We start from the raw sequence: 22,000 nt of genomic DNA on the forward strand, positions 1-22,000 counted from the left end.
TCAACCTCGCTCTCTCCACTGCAACTGTCCCTGACACCTTCAAGCATGCTGTAGTCACACCACTCCTCAAAAAACCATCACTTGACCCTACCTGTCCCTCCAACTACCGCCCCATTTCCCTCCTACCCTTCCTTTCCAAGATACTTGAACGCGCCGTTCACAACCGTTGCCTTCATTTTCTCTCCTCTCATGCCATCCTCGATCCGCTTCAATCTGGCTTTCACCCCTTACACTCGACAGAAACGGCACTAGCTAAAGTCTGCAATGACCTGTTCCTTGCCAAATCCAAAGGTCACTACTCCATCTTCATCCTCCTCGACCTATCCGCTGCTTTTGACACTGTCAATCACAATTTACATCTTGCCACACTGTCCTCATTTGGGTTCCAGGGCTCTGTCCTCTCCTGGTTCTCCTCTTATCTCTCCCACCGTACCTTCAGAGTACATTCTCATGGTTCTTCCTCCACCCCCATCCCGCTCTCTGTTGGAATTCCTCATGGATCTGTCCTTGGACCCCTTCTTTTTTCAATCTACACCTCTTCCCTGGGTTCCCTGATCTCATCTCATGGCTTCCAATATCATCTTTAGGCTGACGACACCCAGCTTTATCTCTCCACACCAGACATCACTGCGGAAACCCAGGCCAGAGTATCGGCCTGCTTATCCGACATTGCTGCCTGGATGTCCAACCGCCACCTGAAACTGAACATGGCCAAGACCGAGCTTATTGTTTTCTCACCCAAACCCACTTCTCCTCTCCCTGCACTCTCTGTCTCAGTTGATGGCACTCTCATCGTCCCCGTCTCATCTGCCCGCAATCTCGGAGTCATCTTCGACTCCTCCCTCTCCTCTGCGCATATCCAGAAGATAACCAAGACCTGTCACTTCTTCCTCTATAACATTAGCAAAATTCGCCCTTTCCTCTCTGAGCACACCACCCGAACTCTCATCCACTCTCTCATTACCTCTCGCCTTGACTACTGCAACCTACTCCTCACTGGCCTCCCACTTAGCCATCTATCCCCCCTTCAGTCCGCTCAGAACTCTGCTGCACATCTTATCTTCCGCCTTGACTGATATATACTCATATCACCCCTCTCCTCACTGGCTCCCGATCAAGTACCGTATTCAGTTCAAGCTTCTCTTACTAACCTACAAATGCACTCGATCTGCAGCCCCTCCTTACCTCTGTACCCTCATCTCCCCTTACGTTCCTACCCGTAACCTCCGCTCTCAAGACAAGTCCCTTCTTTCAGTACCCTTCTCCACCACCGCCAACTCCAGGCTCCGCCCATTCTGCCTCGCCTCACCCCATGCCTGGAATAAACTCCCTGAGCCCATACGCCAGGCCCCCTCCCTACCCATCTTCAAATCCTTGCTCAAAGCCCACCTCTTCAATGTCGCCTTCGCCACCTAACCACTATACCTCTATTCATGAAATCTAGACTGCCCAACTTGACATTTTGTCCTTTAGATTGTAAGCTCCTTGGAGCAGGGACTGTCCCTCTTTGTTAAACTGTACAGCGCTGCGTAACCCTAATAGCGCTCTAGAAATGTTAAATAGTAGTAGTAGTAAGGATTTAAGAGAGAGCATGCACAAGTGGCGACTAATAGATTTATGAAGGAACAGCAATCCAGGAGCTAGAGATAACACACATTATCCTGCAAGATTCCAATCTTACTCTAGTCATTGGGCTTGAACAAGCAACTTTCTGAATGGTCAAATCAGTGCATGCATCCTCTTATTAATCCGCAAACGAACCTTTTCCGTAGATGGGAAGGCGGTAGAACTAGAGGACATGATATGAGATTGAAGGGGGGCAGACTCAAGAAAAATGTCAGGAAGTATTTTTTCATGGAGAGAGTGGTAGATACTTGGAATGCCCTCCCGTGGGAGGTGGTGGAGATGAAAACAGTAGCGGAATTCAAGCATGCATGGGATAAACATCAAGGAATCCTGTTCAGAAGGAAGGGATCCTCAAAAGCTTAGCTGAGATTGGGAGGCGGGACTGGTGTTTGGGAGACGGGGCTAGTGGTGGGCAAGACTTCTACGGTCTGTGCCCTGTAAATGGCAGATACAAATCAAATACAAATCAAGGTAAGGTATACATAAGAAGTAGCAAATATGAGTTTATCTTGTTGGGCAGACTAGATGGACCGTGCAGGTCTTTTTCTGCCGTCATCTACTATTTTACTATGTTATCTCAGACCATGCTGTGGATTGAGGGTTGTGCCATGCGAAGGCAAGGCAAGGAGTTGAAAAGCACTGGTTGATGAACACTAGTATGCTATGTAGGGAAGTGACTCAGGCCTGGCTTTGTAGTGCATGGTCGAATTTTATTGGTCTGAATGATACTGGTGACACCACCATGAGTGTGTTACGGGATATATGCAAAGCCTACCTACAAAAGGGAACAAGAGGGGTAGTACATCCTCCTGAAAGAAAATTAGCTATCAAAATCAAGCGTTAGATTTATTGGACACACAGAATATCTGTTACAGTGCTCTAAGGCCCAATATATGGGACATGGTGACAGAGCAGGGAAGCTTTTGATATGGCAGTTAAAGAAAAAAGGGGGCAAACCAAGGTGGCTCCAAAACAAGTGGTTTAATGAAAGATGACAACTAAAATGCTCAAAGGACTTGGCGCAGTCCTGCGTTTCGGCACCGCTTGTGCCAGCTTCAGGAGTCAAACAATTTGTTCATCCACAGATGACAAATTGCAAAACGTAAGGGCAAAATCATCCAATATTTCAACATCCTAAAAGCTGAAAAGCAAAAAACCAGAGAATCTGAACTTTTTCAATGGTGTTAATATAGGGACGCCTTCAAGGTGTCCCCCTGCAAATCCCCTTTCAAAGTAAGGACAGCTATGTCCGAGTTGTAGCAGTGGTGCTCTTGCCTTTTCTCTTCCTTCAGTTCTGTAGTATCCATAGATCACCCATGTGGGTGCCTTCGGTTCCTGTAATAGCTCTTACATCATTTTCCTTTTCTTTTCCCTAATCCCTTTTTGTGTTATTTGAACACTAATTAATATGGGTGTTGATAAATTTATTATTGCGTTCAAAAACATTATTCAGCCAATAGAATGTTAACTCTCCTCTAGTGTAAATCTCTTATGTGTAGTGCACAGATGATAAACTGACAATGTACCTTGGTATCTGAGATTGTAGGCAGTCTGTCAGTAATCCTTAAATCTTAAAGGTTTTCACTCATATTCGCAGGTCCACAGTTACAGAAGTAGTAAAGATAAGCATGATTGTGTCCTTAAAGGTTGAAAAGGAGAAGCTGCAGAAGCGGAAGACTGCAACCCACTATGTATAAAAGTACTCACAGAATGAGTAGTGTGGCCAGCGGGGCTCTTCCAAAAACAACAGGAGGATGAGAAAAGCTTTATTCCTTAAAGTACCTGACACGGCACCATGTTTTGGCTAAGTGTCTGTCTCAGGGGTCTTGGTACAGGATGTCAATATCATAAAACTTATGTAGTTGAACCACACGCTGTCTTGAAAAAGACACGGAGTGAAAGGTCAGGAACCTGTATTGAAATACCTGACCTTTATGATATTGACATCCTGTACCAAGACCCCTTGTCCAAAACCTTGTCCTAAATCTCTGAATCATGCTCCCATACCTGCTGGCTTCTGGGCACTGAGGAGCTGCTGGTAGTTCCATTGATGATCTTTGTGGTCACTCTGCTGACAGCATCACTTAGACCCCTTAAATCCACATTTAATGATGTGCCAATATTTGTACATCATTAAAGCTGAATGTTCTACAGCTTGGGTGGTGATGACTGCAGATCAACTGCCAGGCAGTAGTCAGGCTAGAGTCTGTTAAGTCAACAGTATGTTGTGGGCCAAAATTTGAGTGCCCATGGGTGGTATTTTCACTACACCTATTCTGTAGCGAATTGAAGCATCTGGGTGTCATGTCTATAAAAGAAACAGAGAACAGTTCGTTACTGGATATAATATGCAAACCTCTTTGATTGTAACCATAGAAAGCGGTATATCAAACCCCCTTTTCCTATCTGCACCTTATTAATTTATTTGTGAGACTATAGGCTTATTTTCGAAAGAGAAGGACGCCCATCTTTCAACACAAATCGGGAGATGGGCGTCCTTCCAGGGTCGCCCAAATCAGCATAATCGAAAGCTGATTTTGGGCGTCCTCAACTGCTTTCCGTCGCAGGGACGACCAAAGTTCACGGGGGCATGTCGTAAGCGTAGCAAAGGCGGGACTGGGGCGTGCCTAACACATGGGCGTCCTCAACAGATAATGGAAAAAAGAAGGTTGTCCCTGATGAGCACTTGGGAGACTTTACTTGGTCCATTTTTTTACGACCAAGCCTCTAAAAGGTGCCCGAACTGACCAGATGGCCACCGGAGGGAATCGGGGATGACCTCCCCTTACTCCCCTAGTGGTCACAAGCCCCCTCCCACCCTTAAAAAAAACTTTTTAAATATTTTTTTGCCAGCCTCTATGCCAGCCTCAAATGTCATACCCAGCCCCATCACAGCAGTATGCAGGTCCCTGGAGCAGTTTTAGTTCAGGCAGGCGGACCCAGGCCCATCTCCCCCCAACCCCCCCACCTGTTACACTTGTGGTGGTAAATGTGAGCCCTTCAAACCCACCAGAAACCCACTGTACCCACATGTAGGTGCCCCCCTTCACCCCTTAGGGCTATGGTAGTGGTGTACAGTTGTGGGGAGTGGGTTTTGAGGGGTTCAGCACACAAGGTAAGGGAGCTATACACCTGGGAGCAATTTGTGAAGTCCACTGCAGTGCCCGGTTGGTGTCCTGGCATGTCAGGGGGACCAGTGCACTACGAATGATGGCTTGGATTTGGTCGTTTCTGAGATGGGCATCCTCGGTTTCCATTATGGCCAAAAATCGGGGACGACCATCTCTAAGGTTGACCTAAATTTCGTGATTTGGGCGTCCCCGGCCGTATTATCGAAACGAAAGATGGACACCCATCTTGTTTCGATAATATGGGTTTCCCCGCCCCTTCGCCAGGACGTCCTGCAAGGACGTCCTCAGGAAAACTTGGGCGCCCCTTTCGATTATGCCCCTCTATGGGGCTCATTTTCAAAGCACTTAGACTTACAAAGTTCCATAGGTCGCTAGGACAGTGTTCATGAGGAGCTAGCTAAACTAAAAGTAGAGAAAGCGATGGGGCCTGATGGGATACATCCAAGGGTGCTCAAGGAACTCGGAGAAGTTCTGGCGGCTCCGCTGACTGATCTGTTCAATGCTTCCTTAGAGTCTGGTGTGGTCCCGGAGAACTGGAGAAGGGCGGATGCGATCTCTTTGCACAAGAGTGGAAGTGAGGAGGAGGTTGGGAATTACCTTTAGTCTGACCTCAGTGGTGAGTAAACTAATGGAAACGCTTCTAACGCAGAGAATTGTGAGGTTTCTCGAATTAATTGGAATGCATGACCCGAGGCAGCATGTCATCAGTAGAGGCAGGTCGTGTCAGACGAATGTGATTGATTTTTTCGACTGGGTGGCCAAACAGTTGGACATGGGAGGGGCTCTGGATGTGGTGTATTTGGATTTCAGCAAGGCGTTTGACACGGTTCCGCACAGGTGACTCATAAATAAACTGAGTTACCTCGGTATGACCTAGAGTAACTGACTGGGTGAAAAATTGGTTGAATAGAAGGAGACAGAGGGTAGTGGTAAATGGAGCTTGTTATGACGATAAGGATGTTATCAGTGGAGTACCACAGGGATCGGTCCTAGGGCTGGCTCTTTTTAACATCTTTGAGAGTGATATTGAGGAAGGGCTGTCTGGTAAGGTTTGTCTCTCTTTGCGGATGATACCAAACTCTGCAACAAGGTAGACACCCCGGAGGGTGTGGATGACATGAGGAAGGACATAGCGAAACTTGAGGAATGATCCAATATTTGACAACTACGATTTAATGCTAAAAAATGCAGGGTCATGCACTTGGGTCACAAGAATCTGAGGGAATGGTACACTATAGGGGGTGAAGTGCTTCTGAGTACAAAGGAAGAGAGGGGGTGATTGTGTCTGGTGACCTTAAAGCTTCCAAACAGGTAGAAAAAGCAACAGTCAAAGCCAGAAGGATGCTTGTGTGCATAAAGAGAGGGATGAGCAGCAGGAAAAAAAGAGGTGATAGTGACCTTGTATAAGTCTCTGGTGAGGCCCCATTTAGAGTACTGTGTGCAATTCTGGAGACCGCACCAACAAAAAGATATAAACAGGATGGAGTCAATCCAGAGGGCAGCTACAAAATTGGTAAGCTGTCTTGGACATAAAATGTATAAGGACAGGCTCATGAACCTCAACATGCATACGCTGGAAGAAAGGGGGGGTGGAAAGAAGAGATATGATAGAAGCATTTAAATATCTCAGGGGCATTAATGTACAGGAAGAGAGCCTTTTTCAAATGAAGGAAAATTCTGGAATGAGGGGGCATAGGATGAAGTTAAGAGGAAATAGCTTAGGAGGAATCTAAGAAAGTAATCACATAGGAAAGGGTGGTGGAGGTTGTGCAGACGAGTTCTGTGTCAGAGTTTAAGAAAGCATGGGACAAGCATGTGGGATCCCTTAGGAAAAGGAGGACTTAAGGGTTAATGAAGATGGGCAGACTAGATGGGCCATTTGGCCTTTATCTGCCATCATATTTCTATGTTTATGAAACTTTATAAGTGTAAGTGCTTTGAACGTACGCTTCTGTCTTTTGAGGGGCAATATTTAAACTCTATGCGCTGGAGCAAGGTCTACAGCTATTTTTTACCCACAGATTTTGCTCCCATTTTTAGAAAGAAATATTTGGTACTTTCCCATTTTAGCCCTGGACATTTGCACCTGTATCTTTAAAAAAATGTATATATTGCCAGTACCAAAATGTTTTTTCACAACAGTTTACAAAACAACATTTGTAAAATCAAAACAAAAAACATTACATAAAACCAAGACTTCAAATTTTATAAACTATCTTTGGAAAACAGAGCACTTAGAGTTGAAAACACAATCTACATGCATTATTTTCCTCTTGTGCCCAAAACATGCACCTAGGGGTACCTCCATGGCATGTCCACACATTGTGGAACACCTCATTTATTTTTAGTTGTATTAAGGAAGGACAATTTTAGACAGCCAGTTTATGTTCATGAATTAGTATTTACCTGTGGATTTGAGTCTGAAAATTGCCCTCCTCATGCAGGCCTATTTGGGCCAAAACGTGGCGACGAAACAGTGTGACAAGGCGGTGGCCATAGCTAGAAGGTTGTTAGGCTGTATAGAGAGAGGTGTGACCAGCAGAAGAAAGGGGGTGTTGATGCCCCTGTATAAATTGTTGATGAGGCCCCACCTAGAGTATTGTGTTCAGTTTTGGAGGCCGTATCTTGCTAAGAATGTAAAAAGAATTGAAGCGGTGCAAAGAAAAGCTATGAGAATGGTATGGGATTTGCGTTACAAGACGTATGAGGAGAGACTTACTGACCTGAACATGTATACTCTGGAGGAAAGGAGAAACAGGGGTGATATGATACAGACGTTCAAATATTTGAAAGGTATTAATCCGCAAACAAACCTTTTCCGGAGATGCGAAGGTGGTAGAACAAGAGGACATGAAATGAGATTGAAGGGGGGCAGATTCAAGAAAAATGTCAGGAAGTATTTCTTCACGGAGAGAGTGGTGGATGCTTGGAATGACCTCCCGCGGGAGGTGGTGAAAATGAAAACGGTAACGGAATTCAAACGTGTGGGATAAGCATAAAGGAATCCTGTCCATAGCTGGTGGTGGGAGGCGGGGCTGGTGGTTGGGAGGCGGGGATAGTGCTGGGCAGACTTATACAGTCTGTGCCCTGAAAAGGACAGGTACAAATCAAGGTAAGGTATACACAAAAAGTAGCACATATGAGTTTATCTTGTTGGGCAGACTGGATGGGACCGTGCAGGTCTTTTTCTGCCGTCATCTACTATGTAACATGACTCGTGCCACCTTCAGGTGGATTTTGTTTGATCACCTTTTGTTCATTTTTATCATGCTTTTCTTTGCTAGCACTTCCTTTCTTGAATGTTTTGTTGTATACAGAACAGTCCAAGTAAAGACACAGGATGTGGTGTTTCCAAGCTGAAAGATATGTGAGCAGCTTATGGAGAGATTGAACTCCAGAACGAACATGTTTAGACCAGTCTCTCCTCTTTTGCTCAAATGTGATAGAACAAGCCCTGCGTAACTTATACAGAAGGCTGTGTTATTTTTAATAGCAGAGAAGGTAAAAAAAAAAAAAGTTTTAACACAAGTCTTGCTAGTGAAATGATGATGTGAACTGCTGCCAGAGAAATGGATTTGTGGATGTTTGTTGCTGCAGGTTCCTGACACTCAGAAAGCAATGGTCTTCTGTTCTGTAGCCTGCAAGTGCTGCAGAAACACCTGCAATCAGTGGTGTGCTGGTAAATGTTTAACAACAGGCTCTCTCCCCCGTCCACCTCTGCGCCCCCCCCACCCAAATTGCAGAGCTGGCTATAGCCGGGGAGAGAGCCTGGGGGGGGGGGGGGGGCGCAATGCATTACTCTCTAAAGGAAAAAAAAATTAAATGCTCCCAGGTTCCAATCTAATTCATGTTTAATGTGGGATAAAATGCCGTAAATAAGTAAATAAATATAAACTTTTAATGCTGAGAACCTGATTGTCATAACATGATGCCTGTTTTAGAAGCCCTTTACCAGGAAAAAAAAAAATCTCTGCAGTATACCCAAAATGGCACAAACCAAATTAGCATATAGACCAGGAATTAGGAGAACAGACAGTCTTGCCAACTCTGAAAAACAATGTGTTATCAAAATCTCAGAACCTAACAAACAGATCTCTATTCAGACACTTGGCCTTGCAGTCATACATGCAGAACAGAGATAGCCCCTATTCAAATTCTTCAAAAATTAACCTGAAATCCTAAGAAGTTAGACTCTGCATGCAGCACATTACCAGAAAAACAGAAAGAAACACGTTGCTATACACTGCAAAATATGATAGGTGTAAATTCTCAAAGTGGACATATTCCAAACACTAAAATGAAATTAATTTTTTTCTACCTTTGTTGTCTGGTGACTTTGTTTTTCTCATCATGCTGGCCCAGTATCTGATTCTGCTGCTCTTTGTCTGTTCCCTTGACTCTGTTTCCAGGGCCTCCTTTCCATTTATTTCTTTTCTTTCCTCCTTTCTGGTCCTCTGCAGACTTTCCAGTGGATCCAGCTTCTTCCTATTTTTTCCATCCATGTGCAGTTTTTCTCCTTTCTTCCTTTTCCCTCATCTCATCTCCTTCCTCTCTCTTCCATCCATGTCCAGCATTTCTCCTTTCTCCCCTCCATTCATGTTCATCTCACTTCCTCTCTTCCCTCCGCTCCATCAATGTCCAGCATTTCTTCTTTCTCTCCCTTCCCCTCCATCCATGTGCATCTCCTTCCTGTCTTCCCTCCCCTTCATCCATGTCCAGAATTTCTCCAGCCCTCCCCTCCATCCATGTCCTGAAACTCTGCTCTCTCCCCTGCCCTCCCCTCCATCCATCCATGTCCAGCAATCTCTTCTCTCCCCCTTCCCTCCCCTTCTCTCCCCCTGCCCTTCCCTCCATCCATCCATGTCCAGCAATTCTCCTCTCTCCCCTGCCCTCCCCTCCATCCATCAATGGCCAGCAATTCTCCTCTCTCCCCTACCCTTCCCTCCTTTCCAGCGATCTCTTCTCTCCCCCTGAGTGACACCCTCCAAACTTTCTCCCAGTTCAAGCTCAGTGCCCTCACCCCAGCCCTCTCACTTCCCAGCTAACTTGAACCCCATCCTAAGCTTGATCTCCCCCCTTGCCCCAGCAGGTTCAATCCCCAGTATTTGTTGCCCCTTTTCCAGGTGGATTCCATCCTTCTCTCAAACCTCTTCCCTGGGCATACACATCCACCACAGCTCTCTCTCATCCTCATCCCCTCCTCATAGAGATATCCATAGCTCTTTCTCACACCTTCCTCCCAGGCTACACACCCCTGGCACACACAATCCAAAAGCTGTCTCTCAGAACATTTTACCCCCCCCCCCCCCCCAAAAAAAGAAAATTACCCCCATAGATATTTCACCCTTCCAGCACACACCCCACCATAGCTTTCTGTCAGTCTTCGCTCCCCCTGGCATACACTTCACCATAGCTCTCTTACCCCTCACCTCCCCCCCCCCCCCCCCCCCCCCCACATACACTTCACCATAGCCCTTAAGCACCCGCAGCACTGTTTGTACTGTCCGTGGCAGTAACGTCAATAAAGAAGAAGACACGGCAGGCTTGCCTTCAGCTTCTCCCTTCCCTCTTCACACTGTGTCCCGCCTTCGCCGTTGATGCATTTCCTGTTTCTGCGAGGGCGGGACACTGTGTGAAGAGGGAAGGGAGAAGCTGGAGCCGGAGGCGAGCCCGCAGCGCCTTCTTCGTTCTTCCTCACTGACATCGCTGCCACCACAGAAGGTAAAACGCGCGGGGGGCGGAGGCGAGGAATGGAGCTGAGTCAGGAGGGAAGAAGGAGCCCTGTGCTTGTGGGGGCAGCAGGGGAAGGTCACAGTTGGGCTAGCCTCCTATACGGGGGTGCCCATGTCCGCCGGGTTGCGCCGCCCCTGGGAGCCGGCTCGCCTGCCACAACAACCGCTCGCAAGAGCTTTAAAAATTTAAGAACGGTCTCTTGCGAGCCGGCTCCAGCACACCACTGCCTGCAGTCCAATCCTTTTAGAGACAAGGCTAGCCCATGAGTCTCAGTTCTTGTCTGCTGGCCCTGAAGATTTAGGCATTGGTGCCTGCTGAAAGTGGAGTTTGTCACTGCAAAGCATATAAAGTAGGATGTTTGGGCTATGGTTAGGGATATCAACAGAAAGGCAAAATGATGATTGATTCTTTCTAGTAGTTCTACAGCAATTTATTTTCTATCAGTGAGCTATTTTTTTTTCTCTTCTTCTTTTTTTTGTACAGCCCCAGGGTCTAATGGAAGAGGATCAGAGTCGAGGGGTCTGTCCCAGCTCTCCAGTTCGAGCTCCTCCAGAGTCCCCCACTACTCCAGCACGATCTGTGCGCTATCGCCGAGTCAACAGCCCGGAATCAGATCGTCTGTCCACAGCTGAGGGCAAAGTAGATTTCTTCGAAAGAAGGTTTGCTGAATTTTTAGTTAGGGCAATATTTTCTTCTCCATATGACTATTTTTTTTGTTACATTTGTACCCCGCGCTTTCCCACTCATGGCAGGCTCAATGCGGCTTACTTGGAGGGTTAAGTCAGAGTCACAAGGAGCTGCCTGTGCCTGAAGTGGGAATTGAACTCAGTTCCTCAGTTCCCCAGGACCAAAGTCCACCACCCTAACCACTAGGCCACTCCTCCACTGGCTACTGAATCAACTCTCCTTCTGTGCTTAAGCATGTACCAAGCAGCTCTGAATTAAAAATATGAGTTTATAAGGACTCTGTATCACAAAATATGTTCTGTGCATCTAGAATATTGTATGCCAGGTTATTTAGAGACCTCATTTGCTAAGGACTTTCTTATAACCATAAAATAAAGGAACACATTGTGAGCAGGGGCATGGCCCCCACAGATTTAGCCCTGGCCCCATGTACTTTCAACCCCCCCCCCCCCCCCCCCCCCCGCCTCTGCCACTTTCGACCCCCCCCCCCCCCCGGCCACCAGCTACCTTTGCTGCCGGGGGGGTCCCCAACCCCCGCCAGCCAAAGTCTTCAGTGCCAGTCTCTGGCGCGATCACTGATCTGTTTCTGTGAGTCCTGACATCCTGCATGCACAAATTACATATGTAGTTATAGAATATGACGCAGTGCACGTAAATCTACACACAGGGATTTACTCTGCGTTTTCATTGGTGTAAATGGAGACATGTAGTTTTAGGCACTGGGATATCAACTAAGCGTATTCTATATACCGCGCCTACATCTAGGCACCACTTATAGAATACACTTAGGCGGAAATGTTTACCATGTGAATTTCTTAGGTGCCTTATATAGAATCTAGGCCAGGCAGTATGTCAAATACCATCCCCTTGGGTTTAGACCTTGAGGCATAAACAGAAAGGAAAAAAATATATTAAAGTGATAAAATAAAATTCTAGTCTGAAACTATTCCTCCTTTAAACAAGATATACTATATACAAAACAAAAAAACCTCTGGAAAATCCTTTGAAAGCTATTCTCCTAGAAAATAGAGATGAAGACTTAAATATCTCTGAAATACTAGAAACAACTTTAAATGTGGACTCTGAGAGAGCGACACATATTGTTTCATTTATATTTCAACAAGACCTTGAGGCTGTTAAACGTATGTACTTTAAAAAATTGCAATCATTGTTCCGGGGAAAAAAAGTTTGGATGTACCCGGATGTTACCAAGCAGACTCGAAAGAGGAGGAAACTTTTTTTTCAATGAGAACAGAAACGCTAGCTCTGGGGGCCTCTTTTTATTTGAATTATCCCTGTAAGTGCGTAATTAAATACTTGGATATAAAATGTATCTTTTATCAACTGGAGCAATTAAAGGCATTTCTAAATCTGAAGAAAATTGGCTAACTGTTAGTTCCCAAGATTATTAAAATATTGATTTAGGATAGGGAAAAAAGCTTGTTATGCATTTGTATTGTTTTTTAATGCTTCTTTATAATTTATCCTGAAATACTCTCCTCCCTATAACTGTGGTCTAAAGAAGATTAACCATTGTTAATGAAAAATTATTTCTTTATGTACAATAATTGTTATCCATCTGTATTGCTTGACAAGTGAAATACTTGTTAAATGAAAGAAAATTCAATAAAAAGTAAAAATAAAAAAAATAAATTCTAGTCGTACAAACAAACCCAACTGCAATACATTAGAGTAACAATAATGTAAAGGCCTTTGATATTCTTGAAGTCAGCTTTTAATTGTTTTCATCTAAGTACGTTATTGTTTCACAGGGTTAAATATATGAGCACATGCAGATACTGTCATGTCTGTGGCCGTGACCCCTCTCAGACTCACCTCATTTCCTGTGGTCAGCTTCTGAGCTGGCTTCTGTCTGTTCTTTGCGAGTTAGTTCTGTCTCTGTTTCTGTATGCTGGCTGCATTAGATTGTCTTTGTGCTGTCACCTGTTCCAGATTTCAGCCCAGTCTGGTCCGGATCTTCCGGGCTGCCAGACTTGCTTGCTTTGGTTGAACCTACACAGCACCAGTAGTTGCCTGGTGATTGCTGCTGCTGGGCTTATTAGTCAGTTGGAAACTCTCTGCCTTGGCATTGTCTAAGGTCCCTGGTATGTTGGTGTTCTGTGCACTTCTGACTAGCCTAGTTTCTTGTTTTAGTTTCTTGCCTGATTCTGCTGCCTGCCCAGACCCGGCTTGTTTCCTGGTTTTTTCTACTGCCTGCTGCCTGCCCTGACCCGGCTAGTCTCCTGGTTTTCTCTTCTGTCTGCTGCCTGCCCAGACCTGGCTTGTCCTTTGGTTTACTCTTCTGTTGTGTGTCTAGTCCTTGTCTGTTTGTGTCTTTAGTGGCTATTCTACAGCTTTCAGTTCTGTGTCTTTTGTATCAGTGTTTTGTTCCCTGTTTTAGTGGCTGCTTGTAGCTTTCAGTCCTGCCCTTTAGCTTTCCCTTCCTTGCCCTGCTGCCCCTGTATGTTCCTTTCCTCTCTGACCCTCAGTCCTGGGTATCCAGTCCTGCCTTGCCCAGTAAGTCCTGCTGGCCACCTGCAGCCAGGAGCTCAACTCCTGGTGAAACGTGGCCAAGTGCAGTACCTGCTCTGCTTAAGTCCTACCTGTTTGCCTCTGCTGCAACTCCAGTCCGGAGTTCCAGTCCTGTTTTGCCTAGTCTCCGGTGTGGGGTGATTTTGCTTGCCACTGCCGCTCCTCGGCAGTGGCCCAAGTGCTCACAAACCCTTGGAGTGGAGTGAAGGAGAGTGGCCTAGTGGTTAGAGTGGTGGACTTTGCTCCTGAGGAACTGGGTTCAATTCCCACTGCAAGCACAGACAGCTCCTTGTGACTCTGGGCAAGTCACTTAACCCTCCATTATCCAGGTACAAATAAGTACCTAAGCCGCATTGAGCCTGCCATGAGTGGGAAAGTGCGGTGTACAAATTTTTTTTAAAAACCCCAGTTCCAGCTTTGAAAACGTGACAGATACAATCCTTTTTTAGAGTATTATTGGGGTACCTGACAGCCTAAATCTAACAGAAATAGATCTCTGATGATACCAGCCTTAGTGAATGAAGTGTCAGAAGCAAACATGTTCCCTCTTATCCTTGGATCTAAGCTCACTGTGCCCTAAATAATAGAAGAACTAACTCCACAACAAAGTATTGTAAAAATAAAGTGTGCATTTATTTACAAGAGCAGCAAAGACAATGTGCAAAGAAGGCAAGAATACACAGGAAGTCATATTATAGAAATAGCTTAGAGTAAACATACATAAATCCCTAACTAGACGCCTAAGTAAGAGAGTCACTCTGAACCCACATCACGTATACAATGGTACATGGCAAACATACAACCTGATGCAGACCTGTAGATGGCAGCGTGTTCCTCAGATGGTCAGTCAGGTCCAAGGCAGATCTGCTGCTTGGATGGGATGTCAATATAGCAGCCTCTTGCCTCGGATAAGAGCCCCTTTTTATACAGTAATCATGGGCTGCAGCTGTACTGATGATGTACATTCTGCTCTTGGGGGTGACTCACACATAACTTTGTTTACCCCAAATATTGTGGCTTCAAAGGACAATGGATTGTCTCACTGGCACCACATTGAAGGAGTCACCTTGACAAGAACTACTACTACTACTACTATTTAGCATTTCTATAGCGCTACACAAACATAGAAGAAAGATAATCCCTGCTCAAAGAGCTTACAGTCTAATAGACAAGAAGCCGGGGTTTCATAAACAAGGTGCAATTTGCCAGCCACAGCGTCTGTCCAGCAGCAAGGGTAATTCCAAGAGTCCTTGGCTGTTCGGGCCATGTCATCGATGCTGATGATAACCTTGTTATTCTGGCACATTAGGACCCTTGTCAGCAGTCTTCATCTGTATGCAGGGTTGCAGCTTCAGCAAATAATAGGCTTTGCATTGAAAGATGGAATAAGCTAAGTCTTCATTTTTTGAAGTCAAATTATTAATGCTGGATAGTACCATGTATTATAATCCCGTATATCCATATTATTATATAGGAACACATATAGTGCTTGTTTTGCTCCTACAAATGGGTAGACTTAAACCTGGAGGCAGTTCCCTACATAGGCTCCAGCTCTATGGGTGTTTGCGCACCCCCAATATTTTTATGATTTATTTTATAAAATTTGGAGCTGAAATCTCCATGCTGCAGGGCAGCAAAGGAAGGAAGTGTTTCTCTATCAGAGATGCCAAGCTGCTCAGGTCCATGCTGGAGATTTTGGGAGAGTCCTGGATTTCTGACCACGCTATCTTGGTGCATTATGGGACTAGCAAAAGGGAGTTCAGTGGGCAAGATCAGGCACTACAAATCTTACATTGCTTTGGGATTTCAGTTCAAAATCAGGACTGTCTCAGAATCTCCAGCCTGGAACTGGTCAACTTGGCATTTCTGTTCTCTACCACAGTTATTGCCCCTGCCTCCCTCTGTATAGCCTGTTTGCTAGAATATATGACCAATTAGCTACAGGAAGAAGAGAGATCCTATATAATAAAACTCACCCTCAAAGTTCTGAGGACACTGACGTCTCTGTCAGGTCCTCCGGGCACTTCCTTCCGGTTCGAAGCCTTCATGGTGGTGAAGCCACTGAAAACACTATGTTGGGGCCCCGCCCTCGCGTCAAACGTGATGACGTCGAGGGCGGAGCAATGTCAGCAGAATGAAGGTGGCGTGCCGAGGTCCGCAACAATGGTGGATGAACGCCAACGGGGTGAGTAGGGAGGGGGGGAGGTCCGGAAGGAAACCGTGCTAGCGCCCGTTTCATTGCCGCAAGAAACGGGCATGTTTTACTAGTGTTTTATAACCTATTGGCTGGCTGTGTCTGACTGATGGGCTCCAGGGGGAGGAGGGAGCTGCTGTTACCCAGGGTAATGGCACTTTCTGCCTACAACTGCCAGTGGGGAGGGGAAGAGCAACACTGAAAGACTGAGTCACATAACTTTATTAGCATGACAGTTTTACATGTGTAGCCACAATAATATGTTTAGTAATTAAAATGAAGAGAAGTACTTGGGAGAGGAATAGAGTGTTTAAGAAGGGGTTACTGGCTGGGAGACAGCATGCAGCTTTGAAGAGCTGGAGGTGGGGAGCAGGGTGCTGGGAACATGTGCTGCGGGTGGAGCTATGGGGAGAGTTATAAGAAGAGGTATGAGAATTGTGCTGTGACAAGGGGAGAGGGGCTGGGAGATGGGGAATATGCACTGGGAGTGGAGCTGTGGGGAAAGGAATAGAGATGTCTAGGAAGAGGTGAAGGATTGAAAGGGGTTTCTAACAAAGAAATTGTGGGATATAAATTATATATATAAATAAATAAATTTACTCTTTCTCTCTTCATCCTTGTCTGTTCTCCCTCACTACCTCAACTGCACACCGGAATCATGCAAAAATCAAGGCCACTTGGCTTAGGGTTACCATTTTTTGTCCTCATATAAAGAGGACACTTGCCCCGCCCCTTTCACGCCATTGCCCCGCCCCTTTCACGCTATCTGCCTGCCCCCCGGTCACCCCCTCTTCCCCCCCCATCACCTTCCCTCCTCCCTGTCACCTCCCTTCTCCTTACGCTACTATCCCTGGTGGTCTAGAGGTACCTCTTCGCTCGGGGCAGGAAAGAAAGAGCCCCCCGCTTTCCTGCCCGTGAGTCCGGCTCTCGGCATTTCAAAATGGCCATTTTGAAACGCCGAGAGCCGGACTTGCACAGGATGCAGCACAGCAGCTAGCAGCAGCGCTCCGGGCAGGAAAGAGGGGGCTGTTTCTTTCCTGCCCCGAGAGAAGAGGTACCTCTAGACCACCAGGGATAGTAGCATAAGGGGAGGAGAAGGGAGTCCCGCCCCGCCAGCCAGCCCATTTGTCCAGAAATCCAGACAAACGGGCAGGCTGGCCAAATCCGTCCGGACGCCCGGACATGCCCTCAAAAAGAAGACATGTCCGGGTAAATCCGGACGTATGATAACCCTAACTTGGCTGCTCCTGTTTCAGAGTAAACAGTTTGAACACTTTCAGCTCTGCTGTGTTTCCTCTGTGAGCTATGGGGTTAGAAATTATCTGTGTCCACTGGCTGCTCTGCTCCATTTCCATGTGGGTTTATAGCAGTCTGTACAAATAATGATTGTAATAACTGTGATGAATGGTTATAATTAAAAAGAAATCAGTGGAATAAAAAACAACTGGTGTCTGTAGTCAAAGCGATTTAATTGGATTGGAGAGACTTCTGCTTGTATCTGCCCTAACCATGCAGTCTTGTTGAGTATGAGTACTAACCATCCCTGCACTGTCCAAATGTGGGAGGATTCAGTAAATGGCACCTAAATTTGGGCACCAAAAAAGAATAAGTGCTGAGCGCGATGCTAAAAACGGAGCTTCAAGTTGGGGGCCATTTACAGAATAGCGCTGAGCGCCAGGTTCCGCACCCAATTTTGAGCACGAGGATTTAAACCAATTGAAACCTAATGTAATTCTCACAACCACATTAGACGCAGATCTCCCATGTTCTATATTACTGCCCTCATCTTACGTTAATTTTTAATTTAATTTTTGTTACATTTGTACCCCACGCTTTCCCACTCATGGCAGGCTCAATGTGGCGGGCAATGGAGGGTTAAGTGACTTGCCCAGAGTCACAAGGAGCTGCCTGTGCCGGGAATCGAACTCAGTTCCCCAGGAACCAAAGTCCACCAACCTAACCACTAGGCCACTCCTCCACTCTGACCCACCCATTCTCCCTTGTCAGGTGCATGCTAAAAGATTTATGCACGCATATTTATAGAATAGTGCCTGGCAAGATGCTTGCGTAAATCCAAATTCTTGCCAGTTAGCACCAAAAATTGTTATTGTCCAATAATTGGCGCTAGTTGGCTCATGACTCAAATTGTGCATGCTATTTTGGGGGTTAATGCAGGGAGGTCTGGGCAGAGCTGGTATTTAACCAGTTAGCAGTGGTGATCTGTCTGCTTACCAACTAACTAAGAAGATAAAGTCAGGATATCACAAAGGCGGTCCTGTCTTGGTCCGCTGAACTAACCAGCAACAGGTCTGAATATCGGCCAGTGCCTGGTTAACTTCCAGGTGACTGCACATACTCAGATATTCAATGCCAGAATCTAGACTTGCCCAGCATTGGATGTTCAAGCTCACTGCTGCCTGTAACTTTCAGCAGCTTTAACACCACTGATCACCATGGGTTATTACCTCCTGATTTACATTGCTAACTCCTTAGGGCCCAGAAAAAAAGGTCATAGAACACCACCCCATGTTGTTCTGCCAGACATTAAAGCCCTGTGTAACAGACACTAAAAAAAAATTGAATTAACTCAAGTGTGAAACTTGTATGCAGAAATGCCAATCATCAAGGCCACGATTGAAGCCTTAAAGAATGGCACTTGCTGCCGATAAGTATCAGACTGGTGATAATTTACCCCTTTTTCTGGCCCTCATTTGCTCTTCAGCATTTGTTTCATACTCAGCCCTCTCCCCTTCTAGGCCCTATGGGGAGCAGCAGGACAAAAGAGGGGCTGGATTATGGAAAGGTAATCCCCCATTATAATGGGGATTACTAAGGTTTGGTATGTGGAACTCTCCAGTGTCACTGGGGGAGGATTTGAGTTATGAGAGGTGTGATAACTCCAGCCCAGTGGGGTGGCTTCTTGAATAACTTGCAGGAGAAAAGTGCTTCTGGGCAATGATTGATAGTTGGGGAGTAAAGAGAAATAAAAGAAATGAGAAGAAGATTGGAAAAAATTTATAAAAGACAAAGAACATGAAAGCAGAGATGAAGCATAAGAGAAGACTAAGATTTCTGTGCCAGCTGGGCTGGGTCAAGGGTAGGGAATAACTGGTATTTTGCCATTCTCCTCCAGCCCTGTGGTCACCAGGATATACAAATTATTTAATTGAAGGGACTAAAGGAGCAGAGGGAGTTTTGACAGTATGTGGTGCCCTGATCTGAAAACGTTCTGTAACAGAGGGGATCTATGGTCAAGTCTCAAATTGAAAGAAAAATGGAGAGGAACATCTTGTTTATTTTTCACAAAAATAAAAGAATCATCCTTCCTGAGTGTGGGTTGACTGGAAGGTATATGACTGTGGTATAGATGGGCTGTGGGTGGGAAGGGGAGAGAAGAGAACAGTGAAGTGGAATAAATTGGTGGGGAGGAAGAGAGACTGGTGGGACATTCACTGCTTCCCTAGCTCTTCTTTTAGCCATCAGTCCTTCCAGTGTGTCCACTTCCTACTGTGCTCTGCATCTAAATATGGCCTGGCCAGTTGCACCCATGACCCTGCCATACTTTGTTTTCCTTTTTACAGACATGGTAATGTTTGCCAAGGTGAGCACCCCCTTTCATTTTGAAAAGTTGACTCTTATAGTTTGCTGTCAGTTTCTGTGTTTTTAACCGTTTTCACAAATATGTACTTGTGGAAGGTTGCCAGTACAAATGCAAGAGATCTGGATGAATCAACTGGAGTTGCACAGTAGTAATATGTTGGATCTCTGCAAAAAATACAATTAAAAATAAGTCAGTTAGGACCATGGTATTCTAACTGAAGAAGGGACTGACCACTAACTCATGAACATTTCAGACGATTCATTTATGGTGAAGCTATAAGGTGTGATACATATTCAGGAGGGGGTGCATTCCGCACAAAGCGTAGAGCAGGATAAGTTAACGCTGATAGTCTGCATGATCTTTTTTTCTGATTCTCTATTTTCAGGGTTTAGACCTGCTGGATCATTTTTTCTAATGATGATGATTGTGGTGTTCATACTAGAGGAAACAAATTGATTGCTTAAAGCAATTCTATAAGTATTTCCATTGTTTTACAGGTCTCGAGTAGATCTGCCAGGTTCTCCATCACGGCAAGTGTGCTCCTCCCAACCAGCACAAATGTTATCTGTTGACACTGGGCAAGTTGACCGTCAGGCAAGTGGACGGATGGAGATTTCTGCTTCTGTGGAGCAGGAGGCACTCAGCAATGCTTTTCGCTCGGTTCCACTGGCTGAGGAAGAGGACTTTGATAGTAAAGAATGGGTAATTATTGACAAAGAGACAGAATTGAAAGACTTTCACCCAGGGGCTGAACCCAGCACATCTGGAACAACTGATGATGAGCCAGAAGAGTTACGTCCCATTGAGGAGGGTGAGGAGCGCAGGCGGTTTGGAGTGGAGGCTGCAGTCAGGCCAAAGGTTCACGATAGCAGACCCAGGACCATGCAAACTGTGGCTGAGGAGGATACGTCTCCTAGAAATGAAGGGGTCTACACACCTCTGTCTGACTATAGACATGAACTGCAACCAGGCAGCCCCGCAGAGTCCCCATCACACTCAGCACCAGCAACTCAGCAGCGTCGGCGGGAATCAGAACCAGCTGGCCCACAGAGGCAGGTAAGACATGTTGGCAAATTCCAGGTAGCAGTAAAGCCAGATAGTCTTCAAAATATTCACTGAGCTCTATTTTAACTGCATTGTTTTAGTTTCTAAATATGTTTTTTTTTTTTCCCCCTTTTGTTTAAAATAGGGGAGGGGGAGTAAACGTTCATAGAACTGCTGAGTAGCTGAAATGTCTGGCTATTTTTGGCTGACTGTTTAGGATCATTTTCAGCCATAACTCAACCAGCTAAGTTGTGGCTAAATAGTATCCTTAATTACCTTAGCCCACAGTCCAATGCCCAGTGATCATCTACCCACCTAAATCTTTAGGTTAGGCTAGTAAAATTTTGGGAAGGGGGAAAATCTACTTTCAAATACCATTACTCTCCAAGCCCATGAACCCCAATCTTTAATCGTCCTCCCCCCTACAACCCCCCCCCCCCCATCCTTGGTGGAGCTCAGTACTGACAGCTACTGTTAGAATTCTCAATAGCAAAACACTAATGCCTTTGCTCTGGACTATATCTCTTTTCCCACTAGGGCCAGTGTAGCATTGGACAGACTAAGTGGTCAGCTAAGGGTGGCAGCTTGCTGGGTGGGAGAAAGGGGGGGTGGTAAACTGTCATCTGCATTCAATGCAAAGCATCCACAGAAATTCAAAGAACCTTCAGTGCCATACCTCTACGTCTAGAAATGTTGGACAGGTTTCAAATATCTTATTTACCCAGGGTAATGGCATTTGGAAATTGCCCTCATATCTCTATATATAAAAGGCACCACCAACGTTCTAAATGAAGCCTCCAGCCGGAAGTGTGAAGGGGGAGAGATATCCGGTTTCCCCATGAGTGTCTGCCCCGCTCTCGCTCTCTCTGTAACACAAACAGTGAAGGAAAGCACAGCAAAGCAGGACATCAAATCGCTCTCTCTGTAACAGTGAAGGACTCAGAGGGGGGAGGGGAGAGAGGGCAGAAGCCCTCACTATCTCTGTAACACAAACACAGTACAGCAGGAAACTTAACACTGAAGGACTCGACCGAGGGGGGAGGGGACAGAGAGGACTGACAGCACAGGGGAAGGGAGAGAGGGCAGGGACATACACACTCCTACATACACACAGAAGAAAACCTTGCTAGCCCCCATTTCATTTGCATCAGAAACGGGGCTTTTTTACTAGTGTGTATATAAAACTAAATTTAATATTTAAAAGTATGCTGTCCAATTAGGTGTTTATACAGTGTAAGCAGTATCGGTGGGGGGTTTTATTATTATTATGAACTTGATATACCGTCGTTCAAGTTATACCAGAGCAGTGTACAGTAAATAATCAGAGCAGAAAGGAACTCCATTAAAACCAAGAACAGAGAGACAGTAGGAGAGCAAGTGTTTCATGGCAGAGGGCTGGGCATCACCACACAGCTGCTAGGAAGGGGGAAGGAGGTGATGATGGAGATTTTG

At 45.7% G+C, this 22,000-nt stretch overlaps 1 protein-coding gene across 2 annotated transcripts in view; it reads left to right on the top strand.

The window, feature by feature from the left end:
* Positions 1-22,000, top strand: part of TTBK1 (tau tubulin kinase 1) — a 416,732-nt gene that overhangs the window by 233,274 nt on the left and 161,458 nt on the right. For both annotated transcript variants that reach the window (XM_030195705.1, XM_030195704.1), the window contains 2 exons: positions 10,974-11,149; positions 20,002-20,560. In XM_030195705.1, coding sequence (XP_030051565.1) covers positions 10,974-11,149; positions 20,002-20,560 — 735 coding nt within the window. The remainder of the gene's footprint in view (positions 1-10,973; positions 11,150-20,001; positions 20,561-22,000) is intronic.

This window comes from Microcaecilia unicolor, chromosome 3 (genome assembly GCF_901765095.1).
Source record: "Microcaecilia unicolor chromosome 3, aMicUni1.1, whole genome shotgun sequence".
NCBI lineage: Eukaryota > Metazoa > Chordata > Amphibia > Gymnophiona > Siphonopidae > Microcaecilia > Microcaecilia unicolor.